Source organism: Eumetopias jubatus, unplaced genomic scaffold, assembly GCF_037043125.1.
Source record: "Eumetopias jubatus isolate StellerSeaLion01/CBP00866 unplaced genomic scaffold, mEumJub1_p1.0 scaffold_10, whole genome shotgun sequence".
NCBI classification, from domain to species: Eukaryota; Metazoa; Chordata; class Mammalia; order Carnivora; family Otariidae; genus Eumetopias; species Eumetopias jubatus.
In genome coordinates, this window is record NW_028274816.1 from 36251317 (window position 1) to 36279233 (window position 27917).

Below are 27917 nucleotides of genomic sequence, written 5' to 3' on the forward strand. Positions count from 1 at the left end.
AGAGCTGCTGCCGGCCTGGCCGCCGGGCTCAGGGCTGTGTGTCCATGCCCCGGCCCACCCGAAACGCCGGCAGCATCCCCGCGGGCATGCGTGCAGCTGCTGGTCCTCCTGCCGTGGCGGTCAGAGTGCAGGACTGTCACCCTCTTCATGACCCTTTGGCTCCCTCGAGCACAAACATTAGATTTGTTGAATGAAGTTGTAGGTGCCTGAGATTCTGGATCCAAGAGAGAGATTTTTTTTAAAATTGTTTTTATTTCAAAGTGCACTAAAAAAGTGACAGGAATGCTCCGAATCAAGTCAAGCTGGATGACATGCATCGACTACGAGCAGACAGTAAACGTGGGTAGGGCACATTTTGGGAGGGCAGCGCCTGCCAGCCCACACCCCTCGGCACAGCACCAGAGCATTTCAGGGCTCTGGGACAGTGACGGCGGCAGCCAGGCTGCTGGTGCTGATGGTCAGTGAGGACCTGCGCCACTTACCCAGCTGTCTGGGGCTGTCAGCGGCAACTTTATTTCACATAAAAGTAACGCTGAAGAGGTGAAAGTCAAGGACACTTGATTTGCACACACTTGCCAAGTCTCACGGGGTTCAACCACTTCGACCATGTTTTTATTGATAAACAGGTATACATTTTAAAAGCCTCACACTGAAGCCGAACACACAAGTCCACCCCAGACAACGGATGTGCAAATGAATATGCAACACGACCTCTGGACGCTTGTCGTGTCCGGTGCCCCTCGGGCCTGTCCCTCTAGCAGGGACACGGCCCCTCCCCCATGGCTCACACAAGTGTGCAGAGACTCGGTCCATTTCCGAGACACCCCCCCCCCCAGCTTTGCTCACCTGGCAACAGCTGTGTCTCAGGTAGGTCCCCCTGGGGATCTGCATCAGCAGTGGCAGAAGCCCTGATTAGGAGAGGATACAGATTAATTCCCACAGAAACATTAACAGTTCACAGATGAACGGAAAGGCGTCAAAGCCAGGAAGGAAACACCAACTCTTCTCAGCGTGCAGGCAGGCTCGCAAGAGAGCCTAGGGCTGTGTCATGGATCGCTTCCTCACGAGTCCCGCAGAACAGGTACAGACCAGGCGAGTTTAAGGCGAGTCCCCAAGGAGGGGAGCTGTTTGCTTTCTGATAGCATTTTAAGCTCTGCACCAAAGGTCCTGTTTTATCATTTGTGACATGGGTAGAGAAACAGAAATGATACAAAAAATAAAGCTGTTGCCATCCTGAATACTCTCTGCAAGTGAGTGAGGCTCAGAGTCCTGGGGCTCTGCCTGGGAGTCCCCTCACATTCTCAGTGATGCCCAGAGGCCCACAGCTGTCTGTCTCTGTGAGTCACTGTGGCCAGGCCCACCCTCCTCCACACCCAAAACGACATCCGGCTGCACAAAGTATTAGGCCCCCATGAGCCTTCACTGTTCTCTTACTGAGGTGCCGTCCATATACTGCTGACTTGGCTGGGAAAAAAACCACATCCGTTCCAAGGCCCTCACGCACCCAAGATCTTTAAAACGAAGTTAAAACAGGAGGGCAACGAAGGACCACACAGGAGTGATTGTTCTTTGGATCAAGATATTCTCCAAAATGCAATACATTCATAGTAAACCCCACGGGACAAGGGTCCCGTGGCAGCTTCCCCTCTTCCCTGAAACGTTGGTTTCTAAAAAAACAGCTCGTTGGCTGCACGCAGCTATTACCTGTTTTGTCACCTAAACAACACTGCCAATTTTAAAGCACACATGCACACGCACACACTCGCAGACGCACAGACAGACAGACAGACAGACACACACACACACACACACACACACAGACTTGCTGAAAGGGTCAAAGCACCCCTCTTCCAGGGCAGTGGGAGTGAATCTAAAGCCACCTTCACTGTTCAGTGCACAGATCTTTTGCAAATTCAGTGCAAAGTGTCAGAGCTCATTGAGACCAAAATGTTTCTATGTAAACGCCCCTTCTTGCTCAAGGGAGTGCACTAATGAAGCCCAGGGTCAACAGGAATACCCTGAAACCATTAGCTGGAGAATTCTTATTCACTGGATTGACTTTTTTTTCTTCATGATTGAAAAAAGCAGCTTAATACACAGGATTTTAATCACCCATGGAATATCCCACACAACTTCTTAGAAAATGCTAAGTGTTCTTGACAAAAATCCTGTGCAGGAAGATAATGACATTTGGCTTCTTCACGTGGCCACATACCTCTCGTTAGTCATACAGGCGAAAACTGGCCAGAGCGTCCCCCCGTCACTGGTTTCGAAATTCTGCAATCTGTGACTATAAATATAGAAAACTCTGCTTGCTGCAAGCAGCTGATCTGTGTAGGTTCCGTCTGCCATCATGGTCACAGGTGAGCTGCTGATACCCTTTCAGACCCCAAATAAATAACTTAGAGTCTGTTGACAAGTCCCGGCATGCTGAGGCCTCAGACAGAGAACTCTGGGCCCCCTTTCCTGGGTCTGGTCTGCAGCCGCCCAAACCGGAAGCCGACAAAGGGGTTCATCCAGAGGAGGGAGGGGGGCCCTCCGAAGACAGACCGCATCCCCTCCCATCGCAGTCTCCGCTCCCACGTCGGCTTCTCACTCTTCAGCCTCTCGATCTCCTGGAAGCAGAGAGGATCGCAGGTGGGCGGCAGCCCCCGTGGAACCCCCACCACACGCAGGCAGGCCCCGTGCTCACAGCAGAGAAGCCAGCACCAGAGTTTGGAATCCGGTTCCACGTGACCGCCAGATGCTCTGGCGACGTATGGGCCCTCGGTGGCCAGCAGAGCAGACCCTCCTTGCTGTGCCAGCCCCACGGCCTCCGGAGCGCACGCAGGCTGTAGCCGCCGGCCAAGTGGCCACCCGCACCCAGCCCAGGCAGCCACGGCAGTGGCGGGAAGGAGCCAGTCCTTGGGGTCAGGCCACCAACCTTTTTTGCATTTGTTACAAATGTTTATCAAGGCACGGCACCTCACGTATAGCTGCTGCGGGGGGGCTGGGTCTCCTAGAACCTGGGAATCGGCCTGGCTCGATCTGCCCGGATCTGCTGACTCTCAAGTCAAACGGATCCTTGAGTTTGCACCGCGCACTCACAGGAAGGACGGGCACACAGAACCTGTCTTGTCACCCCCCGAGTCAGTGCGCCCGCACCTGCTGTGGGCCCTGGGCTTGCCCATTTAGCCAAGACAGATAACGTCAAGCAGCCGCGCCAGAGAAGGAAGCGTACCGTTTCATCGTTGCATATGGAGTGGATCTGGGTGCCAAACATAACTGCAGTGAAAGTGAAAAACAGAAGACTCTCAAGGCACAGGAAGATCAACAGGATTACAGTCACCGGAGGTGAGAAGTCACTGCATTCTGTGAACAAGAGAAAGCGGGCTGTGAGTGGGCCCCAGAGCATCGCGTTCGGCTCACAGAAGAATCCTCGTGGAGCCAGCCCTGGAGCCAGCCCCAGCGGACCGTTGTGCTCACTTGTCAATGGCACATTCACTGTTCACCACGGGGCGGAGGCAGTCAGCCCTTCTGGGCACAAAACCATTCCACCAGCTGCTGGTCAGCAGTTTCCATCTCACCTGAGGTTTCTGGAAAGCTGTACCTGTGCACTGACCTTCAAGGGAAGCTAGGAGACAGGACAGCCCCGCGTCCCCACCCTGCCCCACACAGGCCCCCAGGGGGCGCGTCTGGCTGACCTGCCGTCCTGTCCAGGGAGGGGCGATCAGTGCCCACCTTACTGCACCTGCTGCAGTTCGCTCCAATACAGTAACGCAAGGCCCACACTGACAATTCCCAGCTAGCTAACCAGAAAGCAAACTCAACGTTTGGCGGAACGACACTCATTTCCAGGTAGTCTTAAAACTCTGCACAGCTGCTTCGCAGGAACTATTACATGGTTAAGCAAGGAATGTATGTCTGTGGCTTCAATACACTCATGAGGCAGTAGACCTGAAACCTGTACTCCTCACTAAAGGGATCTAGGAATTGATTGGAACATCTGTTCTTCTGGCTTTTCCCATTTTGCCCGACAGCATGTGCTCCTGAGAAGGGGACACACAGCGTGACTCACCAGTCCACTGCCCTCGGACACAGGATACGAACTGGAGTCCACAGAGGATCAGAGCGTGGACTGAGGACAGAGCTATGTACATCTGGAACAAGTGAGAAGCTCATTAGCCACCGGGGAGCCATCACGTATTTCTAGGAGCAAAGTCTACATCAGCGTATTTTCTCTTCCATTTCAATCATCAGTAGATTAATGAGGGGAGGAATCCATCCGCGCAGCTCACAGCTGCCGCCCGGGGTCACACTACACTAAGGAGCACATCCCCCAGAACACGCAGCAGGGAAGGGAGTCCTAACACATTTCGGCAAGACCCTATTAGCAACTGTGACTCAAGGTATCTGAGAGAGAACGAAACTGCACAAAACACCTAAAACAGTCACACAAGCAACATTTACTGCTTCCTGCCAAGGACAGCACAGTATTATCATTTCAATCCCAGAGAAAAGGTTGGAGAGAAAGTGGTCTGATGTGAGAATAAATTCACCTGCTCCAAGCAAGATTCTAGTTAAAGAATTGAGCACTCAACTTAAGTCACCACACAAGTACTTTTACTCACAGTGAAGAGCACAAAAAATCTCTGATTCTTTTCTCCTACACAGTTGTTCACCCACGGGCAGTGATGATCCATTTTTCGAATACATCTTTTGCAAATACTGAAAAGGAGAAGTCTGGTTTTCAGTATTCCATGCTCTGAGAACACACAACCCGAGGCCATGCATCCAAAACACAAAACACACATAGGTGCTGGCCAGAGGCCTCTGAGAAGGGCCTCCTGTTCTGGGGAGGGGGCTGCGGTCCCTGCAGTGGTGGGCGTCCGGGCTGTTCTGGGGAGGAGGCTGTGGTCCCTGCAGTGGTGGGCGCCCGGGCTGTTCTGGGGAGGGGGCTGTGGTCCCTGCAGTGGTGGGCGCCCGGGCTGTTCTGGGGAGGGGGCTGTGGTCCCTGCAGTGGTGGGCGCCCGGGCTGTTCTGGGGAGGGGGCTGTGGTCCCTGCAGTGGTGGGCGCCCGGGCTGTTCTGGGGAGGGGGCTGTGGTCCCTGCAGTGGTGGGCGCCCGGGCTGTTCTGGGGAGGGGGCTGTGGTACCTGCAGTGGTGGGCGCGCTCAGGCTTGATGCAGCAGCACTTTGGGCACTTGTAGATGACCTCTCCAGGCTTCAGCTGCAAACTCTCCATGTACTCTTTAGTAGCATTTCCTTTGGGTACCGCCCCCTGCAGTTCAGTAAGAATGTGTTTTGGTTGGAGAAAAAGGAAGATTAAAAAAAAAAAATCAATAAATGTAGGATCAGTCTTAAATTTTATACATTGTAAAAGAATTTGTAATGCTGTGGTTGTCACTTAAAGTACATTAATACGGAAAAAAGGGGCGCCTGGTGGCTCCGTCGGTTAAGCGTCTGACTCTTGATCTCAGCTCAGGTGTTGATCTCAGGGTCGTGAGGTCAAGCCCCACGACTGGCTCCCCACTGGGTGTGGAGCCTACTTAAAAACCAAAAGACAAAAATGAAAAATAACCGTATAACTCAGACACGATCAGAAGTTTGACTTTCTATGAAAAATAGCACATGTATTAAAATGAACACAAAATACTTTATCCTTCATAAACTGGTAGGTCACCTGAATTCTTTCTAGCTTAAGGCAGGACACACCAGAAGCGAGGTCTGTTTGTCAAGTCATTCCAACTCAAGGGCAGCTGATTATCGCTGAAGGGCAGAATGTTCTGTCGACACCACTCCCGTGTCATCCCATTCTCAAGGGCAGGGCTTAATGATCAGTGTATGGCTTTCCTAGCAGCTGCCGGGGGTGGGGAGGGGGGGCAACACTGCACAGAACGATAACAGAAAGGACTTTATCTCGTATTTGCAGTTGTGCAGTGCACCTGCCGCCTCATCAAGAGCACTCACACACACACCTGGAAAGTGTGGCCCTGAACACCTGACCCGATGCAGGGGCCGGTGAGGGGGGCTCGGCCCCGGGAGGAGAGCATTAGGGTGGCGATGGTGCATTTGCTGGTGTCCCACATGCTGGCCGAGGTGGAGCGCTGGCGGCCAGGAGCAGGTGAGGCCTGTGCAGCGGGCACGGAGGGCCTTGTTCTTTGGGCAGCAGAGCTTCTCCGTGAACAACGCATCTGTGGGACCGGACTCCAGGAGCCATGGCGGGGTGCACTGAGGACAGTGACGCCCTAGAGAGGAGGAGTTTCTACATGGGGCAAGGCAGGAACAAGGTCTCATCTCCCCTTGGTTAGCGCCACGGAGGCTGCGCTTGGAGCAGAAATGCACTTCGGGAAAAGCAGCCCAGGGGTGCGGAGGGAGCACGAGCCCAAGGAGATGCAAGGCGGGAGTGAACGGTGGTGCGCACAGCGAGGGGCTCCTCAAAGCCCGGATGCCCAGGCCGGCACCAGAGCTGGAGAGCTGAACCTGCGTGAGGTGGGGGCCGGCATCCACGCCTGGCAAGGCTCCGCAGTGAGTGTGCTGGGCTTGGACACTGAGGACCCCCGGCTCCAAGGCTCCGACAGCAAAAGTCAGATAAAAGTGCACGTAAACCTCATTCTGTGGACCGATCGGTATCAGTTCATCCTCAAACAGACTCCTAATCTAATTTATAAAAAAAGATCTGTACCAACAAGATGTTAACTTGTCAGTATTTTCTGTAGAGAAAGCTACCAACAAACATGAACCGCATAGATGATAATTCATCAATCAGGAGCCCCTGGACCACTAGTTAGAAACCAAAGTTTTAATGCTGTGGAAAGCAGTTTTCAAATGTCGCTCCACAGGCACCACCTGGTGGTGCGGCCTGTCGCACGGCTCCGCTGACGGCTGTCACCTCTCCCCAGGGGGCCCTGGGCATCTCCTCTGGGCTCTGCGGCGAGCATGGAACCCGCGCTCTGGGGGTGACTCCTGGCTGAGCTTCTAGGGTATGTACCGCTCTGCCTACCCCAAGGAGGTCTCAAACCTCAGAGAAAGAGCCTTAAACCCAACACGGAGGTTCTGAATCCAGTGGCCTTCAAGACATCAGGGACCAAGGGCAGTTCACGGTGGTAGGTCTGGCCCCTCTTGACTCTCAGGGAACCTGCTCCCAAAAGGAGCCCAATACATGGCCCACGTGGCCTCAGACTTCAGCTGACACAGAGCAATGAGAGAACTGTAAAGCTGCAAAGAACTTAAGATTAGTTAGGTGGTGAAATCTAAAAGCCAGATCTCAGTCTGTTCTTTAGAGGAACATAGTATTTAAAGCAGGAGAAATTTATAAGTCACCTGGTTAATCTCTCCATCCGTACAAACCGCCCAGCGGGCTATTTTCCATTCGTGCACTGTGACATTTGTGTTTAAGCAATATTTACTCTCCAGTGAAGACACGAAAAATGTGGAGTGCCTGGGTAGCTCAGTCGGTCGAGTGTCTGACTCTTGGTTTCGGTCAGGATCTTTTTTTTTTTTAATTTTTTTTTTTTAAAGATTTTATTTATTTGACAGAGAGAGACAGCAAGAGCAGGAACACAAGCAGGGGGAGTGGGAGAGGGAGAAGCAGGCTTCCCGCTGAGCAGGGAGCCCGATGTGAGGCTCGATCCCAGGACCCTGGGATCATGACCTGAGCCGAAGGCAGACGCTTAACGACTGAGCCACCCGGGTCAGGTCAGGATCTTAGGGTCGTGAGATCGAGTCTTACATCAGGCTCCGTGCTCAGTGGGGAGTTGGCTGGAGATTCTCTCCCTCTGCCCCTCCCCCCACTCGTGCATGGGCCCTCTCTCTTGCTTGCTCTCTGTTTCTCTCTCTCAAATAAATCTAAAATAAAATAAAATAAAATAAAATAGACATGAAAAATGTGGGGCACCTGGCTGGCTGAGTCAGTGGAGTAGCAACTCTTGATCTTGGGAGTTTTGAGTTCAAGCTCAATGTTGGGCATAGAGATTACTTTTAAATAAATAAATAAACTTAAAAAAAAAAAAAAAGAAGACATGACAAACGCCACAAGCCTGTACCCAGGAATTAATGAAAGCCTGAGGCCACAGGAGCAGGAGGCCCTTCGCCTCAGGGTCTGTGGCGCCACATGACCAGACACGGGGGGAGGTGCAGGGCGACGGGGAGTACTCACGGGGTCGGTGAGCATGGTTCTCAGGTGGGACGACAGGGCCAGCAACGCGAGGCAGTTAAACAGGACGCCGTTGACCACAGAGTACCAGAAGTCTTTGGAAGGCAGCAGCATGACGAATGTCACCACAAAGTCCGCATAGACGACCAGGAGCCACGTCATGACGGCACAGATCATGCCGCAGCCGTCGCGGATGAACCAGACCCTGTCGGCCGCGTCAGCCTCCGAGGAAGAGGAGGACGAAGAGTCGTAACTGTCATTTTCAGCCAGGAGAGGATGATGTTCCACATCCCGAAGCCGGTGTCCTGATGACGGCATGATTTCCCCGGCGCACCCTAGAGGGGAACGGACGGAGCCGATGAGGTGCAGGGGACACGTGCACGCTTGCTCATGGGCCACCTGAAGCCTGACGGCTTCCTCTGCTCCTTGCCGTCTCACAAGGGCGGTCTAAATAGACACGGCAGAAAGGAAGACAACAACTGAACAAGATCTGAACCCTACAGTCTTTCACCTTAGCGACTAGGTGACAGGCCGCGACACAGCCCCACCGCGTGGGTGACGCCGAGATGCACGCACACTCACCTACGGCCAACCACAGGGGAGCAAAGGCCAGATGCAGACTCCCAGCCCCAGGGGAGACAAAGCCAGTGGCACGCGGCCGCCATCCTCGCCGCCAAGCCTGTGCGGCCCTGTGTGTGCGGATACCCGGCCCCCGAGCCCCCCGCCCCCCCGCCATCCTCTGCTGGCACGGGGACCCTGGAGCGCCGAGCTCCTGCCCGCCTCCCCCGCCGGCCGTGCTGGGCCACCTCTATGGTGCGCTCGCCCTCCACTCTGCACTTTCTGGAATGCCTTTCTCTCTTAATTACAAGTTCTCTTCACTTGCTAACCCGTTCCTTCAGCTCTCCTTCCGACACCTTGCCTGTATTTCCTACAGTACCGGTGTCTGAGCGCACACAGGGGCTGAAGGAACTCACGAGAAACCTTCCCCAGACTGGTCTGGACTGCTACTTTAATGCACGCCCTTCTGTGACCAGCGTGCGACCTGAGGGCAGCTGGACGCTCATGATAAACACAAGGAGGGGGACACAGGAGTCCGTTCACCGGGCCTTGAGGTGTTCGTACAAAGGACAGAGAAGCACCGACAGTGTCTTCTCAAACGGCCCGAGTCCTTCCTCGGCACCGGAACTCAGGTGAGCGCCCTCAGTGCAAGAGCCCGGCCGCCGTGGAACAGGAGCAGGAGAGAGGAGGATGCCCTGGGCCCGCCACAAGCCCTGCCTGCACCATCTTTCCAGTCCAGGCGCGGCTTCCTTCAGCGCCTGCCCCCCCCCCCCCCAAACTGCAGCACAGGGACAAGGGCGAACGCACAGCCTTGCTCACGGAGGTCACGCGGGAAACCCTCTGCAGAGTTCCCTCACGGTGGACAAACATTCACTGGTACGAGAGAGACCTGAAACGGGGTCCCACTGACAGTAAAAGAACCCTGCTCTTAGGTCTGACAAAAATAGCTTTAAGGTTTTTTGTAGGTGAAACAGAAGAAATTAAAGAGAAAAAGAATGTGGACGGGTTCCAGCCAGCCGTCCTGGTCGGCAGCTGCCGAGCCCTCCACCGTCCCCTGCAAGCACCGTGCTCGTCTCCCCCTCCCACCCAAGCCCTCCATGCCCCACGGGGCCTGACCTTCCTCTCTTGCAAGCATGCCGTCCTGAAGAGTTGTTCTTCCTCTGAAGAGGGTTTCTGAACACCAGACATGACTGCCTGATGAGGACAGCAGACCCTGGCTCTGCCCACACCCCGGTCCAGCCCCATTCTGTCAGGGGCCGAGACAGTGACGGGAAGGTTCTGCCCTCCCTGGGATTCCCAGGCCCCACTCATCAGTGCTGCCTGCAGCATACGGACCCCTTTCTATCTTAAGAGAGGCCTTGTGTGTCTCACTTCCTGAATGACTCACACGGAGGGACTGGTCTTCTCTCCCCGTGTTCCCTTTTGGGGTGTGCACACCGTTGGGCCCCCAGCAAGTGCATGTCTGTTATCAGGCAGATGTAACACCAAGAAACTGGTCCCCTTCTCAGACGCAAGTAGTTTCCTAGTGATTTCCAGAAGAGGGTCTTCGTGAATCCTAACTATACAACATCAAGCACTGAAGCTGACAAATTCCTCCGGCCAGAATTCATTTTGCTTTATGGCTACTCCTCCGGCGGGACACTGCCCACGACAAGCGGGCGCCTCCTTGCTGGGCAGTAAGACGAGAGGCCACAGGCTAGCTTTCTGTCCGAGCATGTCCGTACAGTCTAAGTTCCCTCCAGAAAGCAAGAACCCGCAAGTCTCTAGAGGCACACACAGTGAACACGGAACCAGCTCAGCCCAGCCTTCCCACTGGTGACACCCCCGCCCCGAGAGCCGGGTGCAGCCCTGTCGTGGCACACCCCTACCTGGCCCGCAGACGGCAGGTCTATTCCTGCAGGAAGAGAAGCCACAAAGACGCCAACCCTGGGCGTGGTAGGAGATTCCTAGACAAGCTCATGAGGATGTGGATGCATGATGTTTATGTGAAAACGTTACAGAGCCAAATTTGTACAATCCACCCGAAGGCAATGGGAAAATCATCTGATACCCAAAAGTCACCTTATTTTCAAGAAAACAATCAATGAACACAGCAGAGTAGGCGGATAGATTCAGCTCTGTGTAGCCCACTGCATGGGCATTCTGCTGAGTCACCGTGTTTATACTTCATGAATGCAAGAGGAAGGGCGGGGAGGAAATGAAGAAGCAGCCCCTTCACACGGAACCATCTGCGCATGCTGGACACAGGAGAGCAGGCCGCATGGCCATCTGCGCTGCGACACTAAGTGTACCAGTCCCTGGGGTCAGGGTGCGTCTCTTTCCACACTCAGTGCCACAGTGCCATCGATCTCCTTCTGAAGACCATTTCTGAGAGAAACCAGAAAGCACCATGCATCGACTAACAGGCCGGCAGATGATGCGTCAGCATTTTTTTGACTTTAATGGCCAATTTAATGGGATTTTGTCCATACTCCCAATCCTAAGCTTCGTTTATGCTCATGTTAGAGAAAGCCCTGTTTCCCAGAACAGGGCAGGTGCCACAGGAGATCGCCACGACTTGAGCGGACGACCATCCGAGCAATATTTTCCACTAACTGTCACTTGGCAGGCGCCTCATCCTGTAATACCTGCGGATAACTTCCAAATTCACTTCACAGAATCCCTTCCAGGGGCACGTTCTACCTTCCGGGTAAGTGGTGAGCAAACCAAAGCCGGTAGGTAAAAAGACTGACCTTCTGGACCGCCTGTGCTGCCCTTTCAACGAACATAGTCGGCGCCCATGGCAGGAAGGACGCCATGACAAGACACCTGCCCAGAGTCACTCGCTTACCTCACAAATGATCTCTAAACATCACTCGAACATCTTGGCCTCTTCTTCAGGATCTTAAGGTGCATAGTGTCCTATGTGACAGGATCTGAAAGATAACAAACTCTAATTAGAAGAGTGACTCATTCAATGACAAAAGTACGTAACATTTCATGGGATAGGATCAATTTGGGGAGCTACATAAGCAACGTAAGATTTTACACGTCAAGTTGTCATTCAGAACTATCCTTAACCATGAAATCATTACTCTGTGTTTTCATTACTAGTAAACTATGAAATGGGACTGACAATCCTGAAAATGAAGTCATTCACTTTACATCTGCCCGTTTTACCCTCCTGCTATCCAAGCCCTGGCATTAAATACAAGTCGAGAAGCCAAAATCTCTTGAGAAAGATCCCCAGGGATCAGCCAAACCAAACCGGACCAGCCTATATTTCAAAAGTCAACAAGTGTTTTAGCAGCCACAGCAGAAGACTTCCAGAGAAAATGGAGAGAGTGAGACCAAGAGGTGAGAGGTGCTGGACAGGACTCCAGGCCCACTGTGGGAGGGAACAAGGCACAGCAAGCAAGCAGGGAACCGAGTGAGGCCATCTGCTGAAGGAAGAAGCTCCCAGGTGGCATCTCCCTCCCGGCTCCCAGATCGCTGGCAGGCGGGTGACCAGATGTGGCCTCTCCAAAAGCACACGTCTGGCCCAAGAGGAAAGGCCTAAAGATACCAAGATGGTGGGGGGAGTCCCCCCTCAACATAACCAGTCTTTATTTCCAGCACAAATCTTTTCATGAGTTTTTTTAAAGCTGTCCATTTATTTCCAGCCTTAATGAAATATAACTGACATGCATCCCTGTGTATGTTCTAGGCGGACAGCAGAATGCTTTGACTGACATACAGGTCAGAGGTTTTGAAGAAAGCCCAAAATAGGTCTCATGAGAGAAAGAGCCCCAGAAAGAGGGGGAAAAAGGAATTCAAAAGAGGCAAAACGCAGAGAGAAACCTTAAGAGTTAAGACACTGTATTTGTGAAACAAAAGAGGAACATTCTGAGAACTTCCTCGTTACTGAAAAATAAAAATGATAGAATTAATATTAAAAAAAAAAAAAAAAGGATTGGACGAGTGATGAGGAACTTCTCCCAAAAGGAGAATTAAGTGACAGAGACCTCAGGAGAGAGTGTAAACTAGAACTAGCTGGCCCGGCGTGCCCGCGGCAGGAGGCCGGCGAAGCGCAGCCCTTCCCGGCAGCCCTTCCCGCCGCAAGTCTCGCTTCCCTCCTGGCCGCCTGCTCTGCGCGCCTGGCCGCTCCGTCCTTTCCCCGTTTCCTTCCAAGAGATGATTTTTCTGCTTAAGCAAACCCTCTGCCGGAGTCTATCTTTTGAAACCAAGACCCCTGACTTGGACAGCAGGAGGCTGGCGTGGAAGAGGGGGGAGGGGGTGGTTGCTGGTGGCACGGTACCCCCTAGTCTCTGCCACCAGCCAGACTCCAGGGCAGAGCAGAGGCCACTCTCTGTCCAGCCCCGAGTTTGCCCGTCCTCCACCGAGGCCAGGCTCTGTCATCCCCTCTGCCCAGCAGCCACTGCAAGACTCCTCAGGAGCCACTTCTCCCTCAGCACTTACCTGACAGCCTCCCCGCCACCCCGGGGCCAGTGCTCCGAGCGCCTTCTGAACGTCTGAGGAACACACGTGGCCGTGACTCCACGCTGCCGGCACTAGTGCGGGCGACTCTGTACATGCAGTGATTTTGTTCATGGGATGGCTATGCAACAGCCAGCACCTCTGAACACCTAATATCTTGAACTGTTTTCAAATAAGCTTATGTTAACAATGTTTTAAAATAAAACTGGCCTTGCAAGATGTAAGACTGCTCATCGCAGACATCAGGTTTCCCGCAGAATCTCTACAGTGAGACCAAATCCCCAATTATTTTATACGTTTTGAAAAGTAACCAACACAGCAACCACTTCGAAAAGCGGCCTGACACTTTCCCCAAGCTGGACACCCACCCTGTGAGTCAACAATTCCCCTTGTCGGTATTTACCCAGGAGAAATGAATCTGAACACAAAACATGTACAGAACTGTCTGCAGCAACCGTATTCATAATACTCCCCAAACCAGAAACAACCCAAACATCCACTACCGGGAGATGCACAAGAAACTATGGCATATTCATCCGAGGGCACACTGCTCAGCAGCGAAGAGGAAGAAAATTTTTTTATGAGATTTGTGACCACATGGATAAATCTCAAAGATATCATGTCACCTGTATGGCACCTGAAACCAGGCCACATTGATTTTTTCTGAAAGAAATCAGAACAGGGGTTTGAGCACAAGGGGAGTGACTGAGAAGAGCCCAAGGTAACTTTCTGAGGTGATGGAAATGCCTATATCCTGACAGGACCACTGGTGCCACCGGCACATGCATGTGTCAAAACAAAAGTCAACGAGCTGGTTTAGGAAAAAAACCCAAACGATCAGCAGTACACTTAAAAGTTGTACATTTCATTGTGCATTAATTATGCTTCAATTAAAAAAAAATGAACAGAAGAAAAATAAGCAGCACGGTTACAGGGACAGGGTGGGAAAGGTGAAGCAGAGGCCAAGCTCCAGCCAGATGCTTCCTCCAGAAACTGCACTCAGGGGCCATGATGTCTCTGACTGACCTCTGTCTGTACCTTCAGACGAGGTTCTTAGCCTCCTCCCTCACTTTTTCTTTGGCTGTAAACAGACAATGTATCCTCAAATACAAACTAAAAACAAATAAACAAAAGACATCAATATTCTTTGGAGATCAGTCACGACAAAAAATCAAGAGGGGCGCCTGGCTGGCTCAGTCAGTAAAGCGTGCAACTCCTGGTCTCAGGGGTTCGGGCCCCAGGCTGGGTGCAGAGATTACTTATAAAATCTTTAAAAAAAAAAAAAAAAGAATCAAGATACAATTACTTTCACTATTGCAATAAAAAGAATGTCTACCGTAGAGTCTGATAATCATGTTTATATTAAAATGCTATTTAAACTCATTATGGCTTTACTATTCATACACCCACTGATGACCTATAAAAAGCAAGAATAAGCAACTCTCTGCTTCAGGCACAGAAGAAGCATAGGAAGCAAACGCGAACCATGAGAGATCTACTTAATTCAGACGTGGGGGGGCTCCAAGCACCATCCTCTCTACACTAGCCCCAGGACGCATAACCACAGAGGCAGCTTTAGCTCACAGGAGCCCACAAACCAGCAGGGGGGGGAGTCAGGCCCGTAAATAATGTGCTAAGTGTTATCCCCAGATTAGGAGCAAAGGGTGATGAGGGAGAGAGATGACAACAGCTAATTCTATCTGGAGGAGCCGGAGAAAGTGTCAGTAAAGAAGCCAGCATGGTGGGCCCTGACAACAGGCGAGGTACACACAGGAGGCGAGAACAGTGTGAGGAGGCCCAGGCGGGAGCAGGAACCCAGTGAGACAAAGGGCCTCGAGCTCAGGGTGAAGGAGGGGAAGGGCAGGTGCGGCCACTCACAGAGTACTCAGAATGCCCAACTCAGGAGTCTGGAAGTCTGGACTTGTTCTGCTGGTATGGGAGGCGCCACATCGCTGGTAAATAGACAGATGTTTTAAAAAATAATCGGTGAGACCAAGGATGGAAGGAGGAAGCCAGCCAACCAGGAGGCCATGGCCACCACCCAGAAGAGAGAAGGAGTTGGCCGGGGCCAAGACGGGAGTCGGGCCTGCAGGGGACTGAGAGCTGTCCCCAGAAGGAAGAGCACAGCGGGGCTCAACGGCAAGGGACGGCTGGGGCACAGCATACGGAAGTGAAGGGGACTCGGAGGCGTTTCTGTCCCACCTGCTTCTCCCAGAACACAGGAGCCGCAGACTCAGAAAGAGTCCCCCGGGACTGGGGCTCACGGGACTTGAGGTGCCTCAGGAATAAACCAGCAAACAGTCATCTGCCCTCCTACTACTCCGTCCTCAAGAGACAAAGTGGGAACGGACGTGACCACCCAAGGGGCCACAGCAGTGTGGGGCTGGAGCTCTGACAAGGGTCCAAAGAGCCAGCAAGGGAGCCAGGGGGGCCTAAGAGCAGGGAGCTAAGAGCACGAAGGCTGGAGCGGTCAGCCCTCCCAAAGCAGGCACCAGGAGAGGCTCAGCTCAGTAGGGACCTTTCCCTAGCAGGTCTAGCCAAGTGCCCGGAGCTTGGGAGACTGGGTGGTGAGGAAATTAAAGAAGCACCTTTTTAAAGATGCAGTTAAGTCCCGGACATATGCAGCTAGAAGGAAAAGTCGAGGGAATTCTGCCTCTCAGCTTCCGCTGTCATGCATTATCTCATGTAATGGTCCGACAGCGATCCTTAAGTGCAGCTGGCTCTAGAACAACACGGGGGCTGTGTCGCCACCCCTGCCCCAAACAGTCGAAAATCCATGTACAACTTCTGACTCCCCCAAATTTAGCTCCTCATAGCCTAATAGCCTACTCCACACTAAAACATAAACAACCACTGAACACAATTTTTGCACGTATTCTTATAATAAAGTAAGCAAGAGATGCAAAAGTGTTAAAAAAAATCCTAAGAGAATACACGTTTACAGTACTGTATTGTATTTATCAAAAAAAATTCACATCTAAGTAGCCTATGCAGTCAAACCCATGTCATTCAAGGGTCAGCTAAACTTGGTCTCCTCACTTGCACACGGGCCGCCTTGGACCCACAGGGTTAAGTGCCCACCAACCCCTCACCCCCGTGAGTCCCTGGGGCTCCACACAATCCCACTGTACTGCATCCTGCTTTGACCATGGCTAGCTTTTAAAAGCCGAGGACAGCCCCAAAAGTGATTTAATGGAAACAGAACGAATGTATGTGCGGTGAAGCCAATTAAGCTATAGCAGCAGTCTAAGAAAACATCAGCGAGGAGGCCCCGCCATGCCTGCTCCTGTTTCTTTTTTCTTTCTCATCCTGTACTTATTTGAAATTTTCTTGCAGAGATAATTTAGGCTCACTGCAGTTTTCTGTTTTTAAAAAGAATGAGTGTCCAAGTTTGCAGACTCAGGGGGATGACCCTTCTTCCCGAGATGGACGAAGCAACAGTGGGATGGGGGGGGGGGTACGTCTACAGAGAACCCTGGAGAGGGACTGAAGCTAAAGCTGTTCACGCTCCATAACACCGTCTTCTGAGCCAGGAGTCAGGAGTGGGTTGGGGGCGTTAACAAGTACAGGAAGCAACTGAGATTGGAGAAGAGACGCTGCGGTGAGGACAGCCAAGGGAGCCGTGGGCCCAGGCAGCACAGCAGACCCCCAGTTTCTAACACCGTGATGGGAGTGGCTCGCCCTGCTATCCAGAAGCCCGGCTCAGCACCCAAAGGCATAATGGGGCTGGAGAGTAGCCAAGAGGATAGGAGGGAAAACCAGGGTATCAAAGGCAAGACTTGGGCTGAAATGATTCACCAGGGAGTGCAGGATGAAGGGGAGAAGGCTGACAGGCCAGGGGACAGCAAACTCCAGGGACCTGGAGGTGCCGGGGAGACTAAGACCCGGTGGGGAGGAAGTGACAGGGTAGCCAGGTCGGACTGAGGCTGGGTCAGCAGGGCAGCGGTAAGAACTCAGCAGAGGCGCCACTGAGGGTAACAGTAAGATCCGGCAGGTCGCGACCTGGAAGGGGAGGGAAGGGGGAGGTCAGGCACGCCTGGCCTGGGGGTGTCACCTTCAGCCTGGATGCTAAGTGAGCCGGGACCCAGTGGGAAGACTGCAGACAGCGGAGTCCTAGCTGAACTCGCTGAGAGAATGGAGCATTCAGATAATCTACTACAGGGTATTTATGGCAATTACGTTCTCAAATGCTCTTTCCGTCAATTTGCAATCATGAAAGATTTAGCTTGCGCTTTCAAACCCTACCGATAATATATGCTATACAAAACCACTATTTTCTCAAATTATTGAATCTAAAGAACAGAATATTAACCTTTAAGGAAAAAAACCAACAGAATATTAAGCTAACTAGAGCCAAGTCTCAATAACAGGCTGGCACATTACCCATACAGTGAATAGTAAACTTATTTAAGGTTTCTAGAAAGGTCTTCCACACTAAAATACGGAAGGATGGCAAATGACGGAAGCACCCACGTGATGGGACTCAGAACGCAGTCAATCTCATGAATGGGGGGCAGGGCAGCACTGGGTTCTTCCTTCTTTCGCACGGGCCACACTTCAGTCTCCTACTGGGTCCTCGTCTTTGTAGACGCCTCAGTGTTGGCAGTGCCCAGGTTCAACCCTGGGTTTTCCCTTTACCTACATGTTCTCTCCAAACGATATTAGAGGCTCTCAGGCCCATTGTCACTGCTAAAAACACACATATCTAAGAACCCCCCAACTAACCATGTGTCACTGAGTATTATCAGCCGGCTCCTCAACAAGGCCCTCTGCCCACCAGACCCTTCCGACATTCATGGTTCCATGGGGGCACCCCCATCTAGCTGTCAAGGACAAAACACAGGGGTCACCCTTCATTGAACTTTCCCCCACCTCCCCACACTGAACCCTTCAGCAAGTCCTGGGGGCGCTACCTCCCAAACCAACCCCAATCTGACCTCCTCCCCCTCCCGCCCAGGCAAACCAAGGCCCACGAGCCTGGCCCTGGGCAGTGTGCAGGGCGCCTCCTAAGCACGGTTTCTGCTCTCACTGCTGTCCGCAGCCCACAGTCCGCCCCCATTCAGCTGAGTACGTTTTCACAGATCTAAATGAGATCACGTTCCTCCCTTACTTAAAACCACCCAACGAGGGCCTCTGCAGTTAGAATAAAATCCAAAGGCCTTCCTGTGGTCTAAAGCCCAACCCGACCCAGACCATGCTGACCTCACTCACCCTCCCCACCTCGCTGGCCGGCTCGCTACGCTCTCATCACCTCCACACGATGTTCCCCCGCAATGTCCCGACACACCCCCAGGACGCTCCACACTCCACACCCATCAGTGGAATGAATAAGTGAGAGAACCAGAGAGCGCGCCTGAAGAAGCCCACAGGAACAGGAAGGGGGTCAAGTGGGATCTGGCACAGGGGGTGAAGTCAGAAGTCTGGGAGCCTTGGGGAAAAGCAGGGAGAAATGTGGAAGGTTATGGGGAGAGAGGGAGAAGGGGAGAAGAGAGAAACCCACTTGCAGGGGTTTTCTGGGGGAGCCTCCATTTCTGGGGTGTCACCCTGAGCGTGCAGGCTCAATGAGGTGGTCTCAAGGGAACGCTCACCCATATGCCAGAGGTCTGTTACGTCTGTACTGGAGCCACAGCCTGATTCTGAAAGACAAATGGAGCAGCTCTTCTAAAAATCCCAAGAAGGTAAATGAACCCTGAGGAATTCTAAATCCAGAAAATAAAAAGAACACCAGGGTTCCAAACCTCTCTAGTGTCCTGCCTCAGGGACTAGCTGAACCTCAATCAGTCTGGTGACTCCCGGCCTCTTTCCAGATGCTCCTAAATAGGGTTTCCTTGTTTAAAATGAAATGAACTTTTATAACATCAGACTCAACCAAATCCAAAACACTACGAACATGTGCCATGCTACTAATATAGCTGGCCGCCAGATGCAAATCAATGACAACCGAAGATATTGTAAAGGAAAGGAAAGGCCAATCCCTACCACCGTCTCCCTGCGCAGGGGGCTTTATACGCATCAGTACATCAGAACCAGCTGCTGCCCTAAAAGCAAGGTGCTAGTATCAGCTCATTTCAGACACAAGTAGATGAAGCCTTAGAGCTGTAGTAACTTGCCCAAGCTCACAGCCAGGAAAGGGTGGATGCAGGACTGTCTTGACTCCAAAGTCCATGTTCTTCCATTAAAATACACCACCTCCCAGAGCAGTTGGTTTTAGAAAATGCATTCTGTAATGAATAAATTGAATTAGGGACTATGGAACTCTGAGAATTCAAAACATTTCAACAGAGAAATGATACTGTAAAAGCCTGTCTCAAGAGACACTGGAAGCTTCTCTATCCTGACTGCTCCCTGTTTACAGGGTGCTGCCAATAAACTGCACCCTCTCCCAGAACGTAGAGCCTAGAACTGCACCCTTTCCAAAGCACCAGCAACACAGGGAGGGAGCTGGCCTCTCCTCTCACGTACTGAGAGCACTCCTCATGCAACCAGTATTCATTAAGTACCTTTTACCCTCTAGACACACAGCCCCTCACCCCTTCCTACTTGCGCAAGGACACTCCCTGCTTAGGGCTCTGCCCCCTCCCTGCTCACCTTTCCCACAACCGAGTTTAGGCACCCTCACCTCTGGCGGGTACCTCTGCAGAATCCTAATCTCAAGGTCGCCAGGTCCAATCACCACCCTCTGTGTAGCCACAGGACTTATGGCCAAAATCACAGTGTGGGTCACAAAGGCAGTCTGGTCCCAAACCTGTTAGCCCTGCCCGTGGCATTCGAGGCTCCACTGAATCTGGCTCCCCTACCTTTTCAGGCTCAGTGCTCGCCACAGTCTCTTCCACAAGGCACTTGTGCTGGTCCCCTCGCCATGCCCTTTCACCCCTCCGTGCTTCTGCTCCTGCTCTTTCCTCCAAGGAGAGGACTCTTACTCTCTGCCCAGCCAAATTATTCATTAATCAAGCACTTACCAAGCCCCCACTACACACAAGACATCCCAGGATGACTTAAGTATTTTCAAAACTATAAGATACTGTACCAACGTATAGCATTACCTTGGGCCCAAACGGAGTCTGGATTTTATTAGACAATAGGGTTCTAACAAGGCTCTACAAGAATGGAATAAAACTTAGCAGTAAGGAAAGCTATGAATAGCAAGACAAGAACATGTTTGTAGACAGAGGTCAGTGAATGGGAAGCAATCAAAGAGGCAAAAAGTGAGAGGAAATGCCTAAATGCCTGTCCCATGATAGGCAGGGCAAAGAACAGACACAGAGTTAATGGAATGATGGGGTTCTCTCTTCCTCAGAGGCAGAGGAAAGAAAAAGACTGATGGATATTGAGAGAGATTTTTAGCTAGAAAAGACTCAAGGTTGAGAGAACTCCCCCAGTAGCCTCTGTCTCCTCCATGTTCTAGAAGGTAGTCATTCGTTAGTGGTACAACAAAAGAGTGTATTTTTAAGTAGAAAGGGACCATGAAAAAAGGAAGGATGCTGTGTAACAAAAAAATATATAACCTTGTCCAAAGGAGGTTTGGCCTTTGGCCTTGGCCGACAGTCAGATTCAGGGTGGGAACGGGCCAAACCAGAAAGACCAATAATGTGACTCAGAGGGGGGCTTTGGGTCACACAGTATCAGCGTGGTCCATTAATGAATCAGTTACGCTTATGAAACGGAACCCCAATAAAGACTCTGAGCACCGAGGCTCATATGAGTTTCCTGGGTTGGCAATACTCCTGTGCACACTGTCTCATATCAGTGCTAGGAATTTAACACATTCTGAGTCCACAGAGAGAGGACGACAGAAGTTTCACCTCTGCTCCTTCCTCAGACTCTGCTAGAAGCCTCTTCACTTGGCTGATTTTAATCTTTATCCTCTACCTGTAATAAACCACAACGGGAGCATAACCGCTTTCAGGGAGTTCTGTGAGTCCTTCTCTAAATAACCATCAAACCTGAGGGTGGTTTTGAGAACCCCGAAACTTGCAGCTAATGTCAAAAGTGAGGGTGGTCTTGCAGACTGTCCCCTCTAAACTCTGGATTTGACTCTCACGGTTGGCCTGAACACTTCTCAGATGCTACAGCTGAAGGGTTACACAGAAGTTGTCAATGCTGACCGTGGACACTGGCTTTGGGGCCAAAAGGGAATGCAATGAGTGTTGAGACCTTATGCTCTGCTCTAGTGTTTAACTTTGTTTGTTTGTTTTTTTTAATAAAATAAGCTGTATTATTCTTATAATTAAAACATTATTCTTAAGAAACATAATCCCAAAAAGCTGCTTTAGGAAAATTGTCTTGTAGAGCTGCCCGACATGGAGTGGAGCAGGGTTGCTCCCACATCATCAGGAAAACTACTTCCCAGTTCACCCCAAACATTAAGTTCATATATAAACTTATTTCTAGTCCCATTTCTCAAATTACCAATACCACCACCAAGTCCCAAGCCTGCAGGTAAGTTTCAGTAGGTATGTAGAAGTCAATCCATACTTTTGACTAAATCAAGACTAAGTTCGTTTTAGTACTTTCTCTCTCACTGAGAGGGCCATTCTGTTCATACTAATGCTTGTCCTTTCTAGATTTCTACTTTTATAGCGGATTAGCACAGCTGTAACAGTCCAGTTTATACACTGTAATCTAAGGCAGGCTCTGAGCAATTAGTAGTGGAATACTTCCGCACACACTTTACCCCTTTGCTTTGAGCTGAGACATCTGCATAAAAAGTTCCCATGGTCTTTTACTGAATTCTTTAGGAAACCACCTCTCAGATAGTCTTGTTCTCCTCCCTTTCTAAACTCAAAAGTCAGGGTGAACCCAACCAGTCTAACTCCCCAAAATACACAACCCAAGTAACTTCAATAACTTGAACCCTTCTATCTTCCAGAGTGTCAAGAAATGCAATTTAACATTTCTGTTCCATCCCATTTTTTTTTTTTTTTTTTACTATCCCAAGAACCTTTCACGTGAACAAAGTTCCGACTTCCTAACAAGCAAATTTAACAAGGTGACTTTTATAAAGGTGGCTTTAGGTAAGTACACGTTGTAAAACAAGGTCAAAAAGATTAAACTTGTCATCTGTGAGGTGAGGAGTTTAGGAAGAAATAGCGGACCCAGATTTCTGGACCATCTGAGACAGGAAGAATAAGATAGACAAATACATGTACGGTAAGTAAGTACATACACCAAGTGGACTCACTGCACAAATGGTCAGTAAAAGAGGCTACAAGGCAGCTAGCTACCTCAACAGTTCTTACACTCCTATTTAACTACCATCATAAATGTGTTATTTATAAGCTAATAAAGTTTGTCCATCACAGCAGAGAGACTTAGTTCCAGCAGCAATGACTCCTCAGGAGAGGTGAACCTTGGCAGCACCAAGAAGAGATGCAGACGTTGCCCTGAAGGCTGACCTGGTTGTCCGAGATGCCCTGTCCCGCAACTCGCCACAAAGACCATTGACGGGGGAAGGGAAGATAACCAGGAAGATGGGCAAAGAATAAAAGAGAATAGTTAAAACTTTTTTAAAAGGGAGGAAAGAACAGGAGCATTCGAGAAGCCACGGGCGATGTTCAAGGAAGCCCATCGTAATACATGCCTATAAACCACTCTTAACAGCTTACAGTAGGGTTTTATAGTCACTCTCTCTTTGGGCCCTAAGAACAAGCCCGTGGTTAGTTTATTAGACGGGGAAAACAAGGCTCGGAGAGCTTGGTGTCATGCCCAAGGTCAGGCAAAAACCTGGGGCTGCAATTCGGGCCCGATCCCGAGAGATCAACGAAAGAGTGACGAGGAGACACCTGGAAAGGAAGTCAAACGCGGGCACAAGGTGGCACAGAGGTGCCCCCGAGGAGCTCGGGAAGGTCGCAGGTGCGCGGCAGGTGGAGGAGAGGACGCAGGGGACCGAGGGAAGGGAGGCCGGGGACCGGGAGCGGCCGGGAGTCGGGGCGTGAGCAGCCTGCCGGGCCCTAGCCCGGCCCAGCCCGCCGCACTCACCCGAGGCCCGGGCGGGGTCGCCCGGCGCTGCGGCTCCTCCCGGCCCGCGGCGGCGGCGACTGCAGCGGCCGAGGCAGGGACGCATCATGCGGCCGCGCTCATGGCCGGGCTGGAGCGGGCCCCGCGGCTCGGTTCGGGTGGGTCCCGCCGGGCCGATCGCAGCTAGGCGGCCGCCCAGCACACACGAGGGCGCACAGCCCAGCCGGGAGAGCCGGGCGGCGCGACCCCCGGAAGTGAACCCCACGAGGTCAGGGGCGCCGCGCTTGCGCAGTTCCGGCTGCGCCGCTGCCGGCCGCGGAGAGGGAGCTCGAGGCGATTGGTGGGGACTTGCAAGCCGGATCCTCGCGGAGCCGAGAGTCCTGAAGACTAACAGTTCCTTGTCAAAGGCAGCTCCTAGTCGAAAGCTCCTCTCGCCAAAATAAAGGGATCCATCCAAACTGAAGTCCGGAAGAGAAAGGATGGGGGCTACGGGTTGCCGCACAGTCCAAGCTGCGCCGTTTGCTTGTCAAATTCGGCTGACCGCTCCTGTCCGGGTGCCCGAAGCCCGCGGCGGCGTCTCAGAGCCAGTTTTAGGTGTGGCTTGTACGGTGTGCGGAGCGAGAACTTCGAAAATGGGGAAATAGAGGAGCGGGAGTGGAAACAAGCCAGACAGCAGTGGGGGGGAAAGGGGAAGCGCACCGGACTGGGGGCATTCCTGGGGTGCGCCTCTGAGCCTCTGATCCCCTCCCTGAGCATCCCAGCGATTCCTTCCAGATGCTAAGTCCTAAGTGCTTTGAAGGTAGACACATGGTTTTTATTTCTTTGGCTTTCCTATAACATTTGGACAATTTTCGCAGGGCTGGGAAGTACGTGCTCAGTAGGTGTTTATTGTCAAACTGGTTAAGTACTCGCTGACTCGTAAGATTAACGAAAGCAGTGATTACAGCCAAGGGATCTATCAGAATCTCACAGTCTGCAAGCCACCGTCTCACCATTTACCGTTCTTGCTTCCAGAAACTTTTTTTTTTTTTAAGATTTTATTTATCTGTTTGACAGAGAGACAGCAAGAGAGGGAACACAAGCAGGGGGAGTGGGAGAGGGAGAAGCAGGTTTCCCCGCTCAACAGGGAGCCCGCCGTGGGGCTCGAATCTAGGACGTTGGGATCATTCCCTGAGCCAAAGGCAGAGGCTTAACGACTGAGACACCCAGGCGCCCGCTTCCAGCTAAACTTTTGGAAATAAGGGGTGCATTTAAAAGTTTAAACTTTTGTTACTGTATCTTGTACCTCTTTATTCAAAGTGGTGCTATGTATGCATTTAGTCAACTCTCTCTGAGGCTCCTGTCTCCTGCTATCTTTGCTTGGGGATTTGTTTCCACGAGGGAGGAAAGTGAGTGAGGCCTTCAATCAGTGATCAATTCTTTTTGCATTGGCTGAAAGAAAGGATGGTTATCTTTGAATAACACCAAGGCCTGCAAGTAGCCCTATATTTGGGATATCCTTTTTATAAGCAGTGTTAAAACAATAGGTCTTTTTTAATTTTTTATTTTTTGAAAGAGAGAGAGAGAGACCGGGCGTGGGGGGGCAGAGAGAGACTCTTAACGATCTCATGACCCTGAGATTATGAAATCAAGAGTGGGATGTTTAACCGACTAAGCCACCCAGGAGCCCCAGAATGGGTCTTTAAAAAAAAAAAAAGTTATCTCAGACAAATACAAACACATATCAAGGCTTTAATTTAACTCACTAATTAATGAAGTACGTAAGATGATACGTACAGTTGGTTCAGAGATAAATCCAAAAGGCAGACATATATCTAGGCAGTCAAGCATGCTAAAATGAATTTGCTTAATAGATGTAGAGCTGGCTTCTGCAGTAGGGGAGGCAAATCAATTGAACTTTCACCAGGCAAAACTGACTTTATGTCTAATATCTATAGACAAGAATCATTTGCATTGCTATCAGTTCTCTGCAACCTGTAAAGTTATAAATAGCTTAAAGGAAAGAGAAGACCCCAGGGAACCAGATAACCCCGAAGGGTGTGTCAGAACCTCTGGTTCACCAAAGACACCTAACAATCTTTTTGACCCATTTCAAAGTCTTTCCCAAAAAATGAAGAGTGGATTCTTCTTAGAGTCCCCACACTTGTTTGTGTTGCCTATGTCCCTTAATCCTGGTGTAGCTTGTTTTTTGTAACTTTGAAAGTGCACCCCTTGCTATAGGAAATGGCACAATAAAATCATTCATTAAAATATTTAACAGGGACAGCAAAGGTTGACAAAAACAATTCTGTTATCGAGGGTTTTCATCTCTTTCTCAATAGAATTGGTATGTTTTTTAAAAAGGCCTTCTGCAAGTCATTTCCCCTCTCCAAGCCTCAGCTTTTGTTTTTGTTTTTTTTTAATCTCTAAAATCTCTAAAATATGAGATTACATTTCATTTCTAAGAAAGAAGGAAGTGTTTTAAGAGTGTGGTTCAACTTAGAGGTGTTTGTTTTGTTTTGTTTTGTTTTGTTTTGTTTAACCCTCTCCCTGATTTCACTGAGGCCCTGGGGAGCAGAAAACCTAATATTTCCCATCCCCTTTGGAGGGATGGGAAACATCCCATGTCCAGGATTAGTTCTGTTTATCCTTCAGGAGCTGGTTTCCAGCTTACCACTCATCCCAGGAAGCAGCCCTTTTAAGGCAGACGCTCTATTCAAACATGGGAAAAGATGCTCAGGCTCATTCAGAGTAAAGGGATGAATGCAAATTTGAAGTACAAGGAGATGCCATTTTTCACTTAGGTTGGCAAAGCTGAAAGTTTGGTAATACTTGGTGTTGGCACACAGACTCAACTGATGCAACTGTAAATTTGTTCATCTCTTTGCAGAGCAAAATAGCAACATGAACCACAAAAAAATGTAAGTGTGCATGCCCTTTGACCCAGCAATCCCCCTTAGGAATTTACCCTCCAGATAGACTTACCCACGTGCATGAAGCTTTTTGCACTTGTGTTCATACGGTATCATGCTGTAGAAGCAAAAAACTGGCAGTATCCCGTGGGCCTGTGAATATATTCGTAAAATATGTTGTACACACACAAGGGAACCCTGCGCTGTGCAACTGGGGAAAAATGAGACCAATTTTCAAGAATTCAAATGTCTGGTCTTCAAGGTATAATCAGGTCCTATTGTGTCAAACTGTGTGTTCTTGTGTGAGAAAGCAGAGTGGGGAGATAGACATGTTTATATGTACATAGAATATCCCTGGACAGATAGACATGAAATGGGTCTGTAACTTGTTAATTTTTTAACCATGTATTTATTTTTAAATATGTATAAATACAGTGAATGAGACAGTACACCAATTGACAGAATACTCAAGCGGGTACTTCACAGAAGAGACTCTCCAAAACATGAAAAAGCGCTCTTTTTCATTAGTCATCAGGGAAATGCAAACTTAAACCACAATGAAATATTTGCAGACCCACCAGAGTAGCTAAAATGAAAAAGCACCAAGCATTGGCAAGCATCGGCAGTAACTAGAACTTCCATACATCGCCAGTAGGAATGTCATTATTAAACCACTGTGGACAACCATTAGGAGTATCTGCTGAAGCCTAGCATACATGAACCTATGTTCACCAAAGGAATGTTCACAAAGCACTATCCACAGTCGCTCCAAACTGGAAACAACATAAATGTCCATGACCGACAGAAGGAATAAATAGTGTATATTGATACAATGAACTGCTCCACAGCAGAAATCAACTTCTCAAATATGTGTTGGGTTAAAGTAGCAAGACATAAGAACGTACATACTATATGATTCCATTAAAAGGTCCAAAATGGGGCAAAACTGATGTTTGGTATAGGAAGAGAAGGTAGGGCAGTGGTGACCATTGAGGCAATAATACTTCATGTCTTGATCTGGGTGCTATTTGTACGAGTGCCCACTTGGGGTCAATTCATCCAGCTCTGTACACTTAGGTTTGTGTGCTCGATTTCAAGTAAACAGTGGGAGAGAAAGAGAAAGAGGGACGCTTCCAAAGGTTGTACAGAGGAAAATCTGAGGTTTCTTCCAGAAGGGTGTGTGGGTTGTTCCTTATTTTTTACCACAGACTTTGTGGTGTTGAATGCAATGGCCAGAATAGGGAAGCAAGAAGGCCGACTCTCCACAGCTCATGGTGTTGGACAAGGCCCAGGGAGTCTGAAGGACCCAAAGTGGTATGATGTGTCCTAATTCCTTCACACAGGGCCACCTCACCTCCAGCTGTGGATAAAGCCTGCTGGGGTACCATGGCCATGCTTGGTGGGGAAGGTGTATGGCTCGTGGACATGTATGGAGCGCTCACCGAGTGCCACGCTCTGGGCTTGGCACTCTGTGTCGCCTCCATAGCTCTCTCATGCCCTTCAGGAACTTTACTCAGTGGCATTTTCCTCCCTGGAACCCTATCTAAAGTTTCCCCCTCCCTCCCATCCCGGCGGCATCTAACTCCCCCTCCCTGCCTTTGCTCCTTGTCACATCTCAACTTTATTTATCATATGTCTTTCACTTAATTACTCCGTTGTGCATCCCTGGCTATCATGCAAGCCTCGTGAAAGGCGGGCAGTTTTCTTGTTGCTCTTGTCCACTAGTGCTTCCCCAGCTCCTGTCAACCAATAAATATGCATTGAATGAGTGAGTGAACACACTATGGGTGGCCCCTTTCATGGATGAGGAGACAGGCTCAATGAGGTCAAGCACTGTGCTCAAGGTCACACAGCTAGGAGAGGAGAGCCAGGATTCAGACACAGATCTGTCTTCTTTGCCGCTGTCACACCCATAAACTCACT

The 27917-nt window shown here is 50.5% G+C and overlaps 1 protein-coding gene across 4 annotated transcripts; it reads right to left on the minus strand.

The window, feature by feature from the left end:
- Window positions 1-590: 590 nt before the first annotated feature.
- ZDHHC7 (zDHHC palmitoyltransferase 7) lies at window positions 591-23722 on the minus strand. Of its 4 annotated transcripts, none has more exons than XR_015769156.1 (8): window positions 9808-9991; window positions 8137-8468; window positions 5135-5259; window positions 4611-4707; window positions 4058-4139; window positions 3221-3351; window positions 2216-2615; window positions 591-908 (listed from the first exon to the last, which is right to left on the minus strand). XR_015769156.1 is itself a non-coding variant. In XM_088027512.1 (8 exons), the coding sequence occupies exons 3-8, from the start codon at window positions 8449-8451 to the stop codon at window positions 2439-2441; spliced, it is 927 nt and encodes a 308-aa protein (XP_087883638.1). In that variant the 5' UTR covers window positions 8452-8468; window positions 11522-11606; window positions 23125-23722; the 3' UTR covers window positions 591-2438. The 4 variants fall into 4 exon arrangements, 3 of the variants coding, with proteins under 3 accessions (XP_087883638.1, XP_027949483.1, XP_087883639.1); XM_088027512.1 differs by lacking the exon at window positions 9808-9991 and adding exons at window positions 11522-11606; window positions 23125-23722 and having other exon boundaries at window positions 591-2615; XM_028093682.2 differs by having other exon boundaries at window positions 591-2615.
- Window positions 23723-27917: the final 4195 nt, after the last annotated feature.

What these genes read in the sequence shown, in the direction of transcription:
- ZDHHC7 (XM_028093682.2), bottom strand. An exon ending in GAACCATGCTCACCGACCCC is followed by an intron (nt 5,260 to 8,136) that starts GTGAGTACTCCC and finishes ACTGAACTGCAG; the next exon opens with GGGGCGGTACCCAAAGGAAA. An exon ending in GAGCGCGCCCACCACTGCAG is followed by an intron (nt 4,708 to 5,134) that starts GTACCACAGCCC and finishes TCTCCTTTTCAG; the next exon opens with TATTTGCAAAAGATGTATTC.